Source organism: Nicotiana sylvestris, chromosome 8 (assembly GCF_000393655.2).
Source record: "Nicotiana sylvestris chromosome 8, ASM39365v2, whole genome shotgun sequence".
Lineage (NCBI taxonomy): Eukaryota > Viridiplantae > Streptophyta > Magnoliopsida > Solanales > Solanaceae > Nicotiana > Nicotiana sylvestris.
The window spans coordinates 12,455,712-12,462,209 of NC_091064.1; the positions used below are offsets into that span (position 1 = coordinate 12,455,712).

At 39.4% G+C, this 6,498-nt stretch overlaps 1 protein-coding gene across 1 annotated transcript; it reads right to left on the reverse strand.

The window, feature by feature from the left end:
• Window positions 1-110: 110 nt before the first annotated feature.
• On the reverse strand, window positions 111-2,321 carry LOC104231319 (syntaxin-124-like). The gene is made up of 2 exons (XM_009784292.2): window positions 1,548-2,321; window positions 111-651 (listed from the first exon to the last, which is right to left on the reverse strand). The coding sequence occupies exons 1-2, from the start codon at window positions 2,057-2,059 to the stop codon at window positions 219-221; spliced, it is 945 nt and encodes a 314-aa protein (XP_009782594.1). The 5' UTR covers window positions 2,060-2,321; the 3' UTR covers window positions 111-218.
• Window positions 2,322-6,498: the final 4,177 nt, after the last annotated feature.

A 6,498-nucleotide genomic window follows, 5' to 3' on the forward strand; every position in this document is an offset into this window, starting at 1 on the left:
ACATTCAAACATATCGCACCATTTGCTCTCTCGCGGCACATTGATTACAAAGATTAATATAAGGATTACGACATGTATGTACATAATGAAACAAGCCATTAATATGACAGAAGTTACTTCTATAAGTATTGTCACACAAACAATGAATAAAGAAAAGAAAATATTCTGACAATGAATATTTCCAAAAGGGTCTTTTCTTTTGTTGTTAAATATCATTTCTACAATCGGCTAGTAATTAAAGGCGACCAAAGTGGAAAAGTAAGGACAACAATAAGCAGAATGATAAGGAGAATGGCAATGCAAGTACATTTTCTTGAGCTTTTTTGTAACTCTCTAGCCTCTTGGAGTTGATCAGTACCTCTTCTAACAAATGAACTTGCATGTGCCACATGACTCTCTATATCATTCAATTGTTGTCCTTGTGCTTCCACTAGTGCAGCCATGTCTAGGAAAATTTGGTGTAGCTCAATCAAGTTCTTCTCTATTTCCTTCACAGCATCATGTCTTTCTTGAATTTCTGATATGGTGTCCATAATTTGTCCCCTTCCTTGTTCTTGAATTGCCTTCTGGAGAAACGACTCGCTCTCTCCGCTTGATATCAAATTCTCTATCAGATCATCGTCTGCTTTCTCTCCTGTCACGGTGAAGTACCTATTGAAGACATAAATAAGTAAACAAATAGTTCTATTGAGAATGGATATTGATCTAGGTTAGGATCTTTGAACAAGGGATTCCTAAATGTCCATTTGAGAAAATAGAAAGATAGGGTGAAGCAAGTTGGCAAGGTAGCAGGCTAAGTTGCTCAGACTCAGGTGCGGATGTCCGATACTGGTGGGGATTAGTGGTCACATCCTTCATGATCTAAATGTTAAGATTCGAGGGTACAGATATTGGTGTGGGGTTCCGGCTAAAAAAATATTCAAACATCTAAAAATAGAGTTATAAAAAAATATCTAAATTATGAGACATTATATGATCACTTACAAGGTATTCCGAGAAAGAGATATTAATCAAGATGAGAATCCAAGAACGAGATAAAAGGAAAAAGACTAGCATAGAAATTTCTATATACAAAGTATTCCATTTCCTGCAGTTTCACCCAGCTTTTGTTTTGATTTAAAAAATTATTGTATTTGTCCCGAATTTCTCCGTTGATTTTGGTGAAAGTGCCCAAAATCGATTGAGCAGACGATACGGATCCCTTACCCCTACTCACACTCATGTCGTATCGACATGTGTGCAATATCGAAAGTAAAGAATCCGATCAACTTAGGTTGCAAGGTCCTTCATTCTAAACTAAAGGGGAAAAAGTTGACTTTGATATAAAGCATGTACGGGTTTCTGTTTAGATTAGTTTCTCAGTGGCAAATAAGGCATGAAGTAAGGGTGTAGCTGTTGTGCAAAAGCCATTGCGCCTTAACGCATTTGTTTTCATGCTTGTTACGCCCATATCCTTGTTATTTATATTAGAGTTATAAAGGACCTAGAGTTTGCTCTCTCGAATAGTTCAAACTTTTAGATAAGATTGTTGCACAATTTAACAGTACCTTCTTGCCACCGTCTCCTTGTATTCTGAATTCATTCTTGCTCTCAATGCTTGAAAATCATCCATGAGAACTTTTAATTTCTTCCCTAAACCGCTAACTACAGAAGTCCTCGTTCGATCAGCAGAGGATCCTGGACCACAACCTGGAATTTTCCTATGAGCTGCATTGGATCTTTCCAAAGCTTCAAGCTTTCCTTTGATGATCTTAACTCGTTTCAATACCTGTGTCACTTCATTATCCATTCGAGACCTAATTTCCTTCACAGTTTTAGCACTATGCACGGTTTTGCTCTCTTCATTTGATTCTTGTAATCTTTTATAAAGCTTCTCAACATCCTTCATATCTTCTTTCACATTCTCTACATCTTCAAAGAATTTAGCAAGATCAATGCTTTCATTCTGGGAAGGGTCGAGGCCGGACCCTCCTCCGGCCCCGGCTTCCAGATCATCCATCTGGACCTGTTGTTTCAGGTCCTGATATTTTTTTAACGAAGGAGAAAACAAGTCATTCATCTTTTCGCCAGTTAAATAATTTCCTTTCCTCTATTTCTTCAAAATGTAATCTAAACTAGCTTTGAATTTCTCTTTTCTAACCCTTCTCTCTTCAATCCTTATAATATTTGCAATTACAATGATAGGTTTATGGCCATGTCCAAAGGGGTGATGAATTGGTAAAGGAAAAAGAAGAAGAAGAAGAAGAGAAGGTGACAAGAGAAAAGCCTTCATTAAGAGACAATAACAAACCAAATTCATTTGTTCGGTGAAGATTTGAAAGTCATATTATTAGAGGTAAATTCCACCAAAACAAACTTGAGGACGGTCGATAAAAAAGGAAGAATTTTTTTTGTTTTGGTGTTTTTGGCCACTTGACCTTTGCCTCGTATAAACATATATAGCCGAAGAACTTGCGTTGACCTGGTCTATATTTGGCCAAATAGAAAATTAAATATGCTCTTTCTGCATGAAGACATGCTTGATAATAGTCATTAACAAAAGATATTTATAGACTTGTTTTACATTTTGGGAATGACAATACACCTCTAATCTTTTATGGTTGTGCCAAAGTTTAATGTCTGTAAAAAAAAAAATGTTACACAATCACGTCACTTATAAGATAATTATTATTAAATTTTTATGATACAAATGAATTTGATGACACGATAAAAATGATAGTGGTACGTAGGGATGACAAACGGGTGCGGATCAAATCGAATATGGGTGGGCCGAAAACGTATAACGCAAAAACGGATAAAATATCTGACCTTCTCATATTTAATACGGATAGAAAATCAGTCAAATGATGGATAATATGGATACCCATTATCCATGACTTCTTGAATGTGATCAATTTTGGAAGAATTTTTAGTCTCCCAAATTTGAGGAAACCCCAATTTGACTCTTTGCAAATACAAAGTTAAACCTATTGGTTATCCAGTAAGTATTCATTTTTAAGTGGTGATTCATTTTTATAAGTTCATTATCCAATCCATTTTTTTAATAAAAAATATGAGTAAATAATTATCTTTTTTTATCCATTTTACTACCAATAGTGTTACGTTACAATTAACACATCAAACTACATTGATCAAGTAAAAAGATAATTTTTTGCACTGTTAGTATATATTATTTTAATTCTTCAAGATTGGATATGTTTACCGACTACCTAGTCCTTACATATCATGGCAGCTGTGTCACTAGTCAACGTGTGTGTATCCTCTTTGTTGTAACAATGGCCCTCTATGTATCAAACGACGTGACTGTTTGACCAAAAAGACAAAAAAGTAATACTCCCTTCGTTTCAATTTATGTGAACCTATTTGACTGGGCACGGAGTTTAAGAAAAAATAAAGACTTTTGAAATTTGTGGTCCTAAACATGTCAAAAAGGGGCCCAGAGTATTTGTGTGGTTATAAAAACTTCTCATTAAGAGTAAAATTGTAAGTTAAGCTAAATTGTTACCAAATTTAGAAAGAGGTCATTCTTTTTGGAACGGTCCAAAAAGGAAATAGGTTCACATAAACTGGAACAGAGGGAGTATATACTTTCGATTAAACTATTAAGTCTTATGTAACGAAGGGTTAAACCTAATTAATGATAATGTCTCTAGATCTAGAACTTGAAGCAAATCCCAGAATATTTGAACTATATTCTCGGATCTGATGGAAAAGTATGAAATAACGTGAGCAAGAATCTTGATGAAAAGTTAGAATTTGTATTTTTGCTAGAGAGAGAATCTTCCTCTCAAAAAGTGTTCTTATCAAATGAATATTATATGCCTTATCCACTTATCTCTTTTTCTATTTATACAAGGCCTATCCCTAACAACCCTAATAGTACTAATGAAGGGAATATCCCAGGGAATATTCAATGTCTTATTTCAAATAGTGATTGTTACAGCTATTGGCACAACAATCGACCTCAGCCATGGTTAGCTTCTCGATCACAAACCTTGATGCTTCCTAATTGACCTCCGCCGATCTCTTCTGTGACGCCACTTTACACTTAATTTCCTCAAGACAGATTTTGGCATATATAGTTAGTCCCTCCGCTTAGTGAGGCCGACCCTGGATGGCCTCGATGGGCAGGCCCTATTTGTTGTGGTTGGGAAGTCTAGGCGAGCAGGTCGAGTAGTGACATTTCAGACGAGGTGGTAACGTGGCCTTTTGTGAGCCGCAACCTAAGGTCACACTGATTCAGAATGATGTCATGAAATCATGCGTCATTATTATGCATTTTCCCGATGCCCTACGCCGTTTCTCGTGACTTTGTTGTTTCAATTCTTGTGCCTGGTAGTGACAGTTTGATTTCTCGAGTCTGGCTTTTGAACTCTTATAAATAGGGATATGGAATCATTTACCTATGTTTTGCATTCTTAATATTGAACCTCTGTGTATTCTTCCTCATTCTTCATTTTAGAGTTCTTATCCTCTTTAGCTTCACTACTGTGTATCTGCCTTCCTCGATTCCAGTAGTACCAACTACTCACAACCCTTCTTCACTTGCAACATCCTCTTCTTTAAGGAAAAAAATATGGTTAATGTATCTTCTAGTTCTGGTAGGGTATCTGACCCTGTTCCTTTAGCGGTACGTATGCCTCCCCATTATAATAGTGTTCCCGTTGCCGTCGAAAATGAGAATTTTCCTACGGTTGATGAGATAATCCCTCGTTGTGAAAAGTTTAGATCCGGTTTTTCGAAGGTGCCCGAGGACGACCCTGAGATCTCGGAGTCATTGATGAAAGAGGCTGAACTTGCTGACTTTAGGGTAAAGTTCGAGATTTCTGCCCACATCGATTTAATTCCAGTAGAGCACTATGTGGTACAAATACACCGCCTTGGGTATTGTGCTTTCTATGTGTACCCTTTCCACGTCAGCTACTCCTTCCCTATTATCCCATTGGCGGAGGAATTCTGCCGCTATTACGGCGTTTGCCCGATCCAACTTTCTCCATACATCTACAAGCTTATCTGCATGCTTACGAAATATGTAAATCTAGTCGGGGTCGAGGTTTCACTTCGTCATTTGATGCATCTCTTCGCCCCTAGTTTCCATAGGGGGACAATGTTGCATCTTCGCCACCGAGGGGCAAATGTTTGGTGGTAAAGATGGACGATAAGGCGAATCGTCAGTTTTAGCTCAACTACTTCTTTGTCAAAGTCGAGCACGTAGTGGCCAACTCGGACGGGTTCCCTGAGGCTTGGAATTATGCCCGAAGTATTTTTCTCTCTTTTTTTAATATCAAGCGTTTGCTCTACCTGTTTCACCGTGTTCTGACATTTCGTTCCTTCTTTGTGCAACCGAGATTGAGCCTCCTCCTTTGGTCGAGGATATTCATGACTGTGTTAGCTAGGTTCTGCCTCATATGGTGGAGATCCGCGAGTGGCCGGCCTTTCTTAAGAAGTTCGGGCTGGCATCTTCCGCGGCCGGTAAGTTCATTTATTTTTACTTGAAACTGTTTTGACTTTGTGGCCCCTTGCTTGTTACAGTATTGTGGTAAGTGAACTTTTCAACCTTACTTTTTCAGCTCGAGGACCTTCGAGAAAACCGAGGGCTCCTCCTGTATTTTATAAGAGGAAAACTACCTATTTGGAGTCCGCTTCTGTAATGACCGCGCCCAGGCTTGCCCGGTCGTCTGCTTCCATTCCACCTTCTATTGCGACTAGGTCAGCTCGGTCATCGAATGCATCAGCAATAGAACTCCCGACTTCCCCCTTGCATCATTTAATAGATGAAGAAGATGAGTCATCGCCAGGCGATGAGGGTTTGATTTCTTGCAAAAGGAGGTGGATACATGTTGGCAATGGGACCGTCCGAGTTGTGGATCTAGTGAGGGGTGGTCATGAGCCGGTGATCGTCGTGCTTGAAGATGATGCTTCTTTGTCGTCCGAGGTCCCGCCATCAACGTGGTCCATAGATGGTGTACCCCTTCACGATATCGAGGCTGAAACTGGGGGGCCATATGTGGAGATTCCGAATGTTGAGTGACGTGATGAGCCATCGTCCTCGCAACCGGTTGGCATTCCTTCCTCGTCGGTCGATGGGAGAGATAAGGGTGTTGTAGTTAGGGTCGAAAAACTTACCCTAAGGGCGAGCCCAATTTGTTCCTAGTTTTCCTTCTCGCGGGTCTTTGCTTGCTTGTGTTTTAGCTTTGAGCACGTAGTCCCCAACTTTGAGTGGTTTGACCTTTGCCTTTTATTTATAATAGTGTTCTGCCTGTTGTGTTTGGGCGATCATCCTTACGTAGGCCATATCTCCCTGTTCTTCGGCTTCGTCGAGCTCTTGCCTTCTGCTTTCATTGTTCCTCGGCTCGCTCTCGTGGGAGTATCTCAAACTAGGCTCTCCGACTTCGACTATTATTACTACATCAGTCCCATACACTAATGAGTAGGGCATCTTCCTATGCTCGTCTTCGGCGTTGTATGGTAGGCCCAAAGTACTTCTGGTAGTAACTC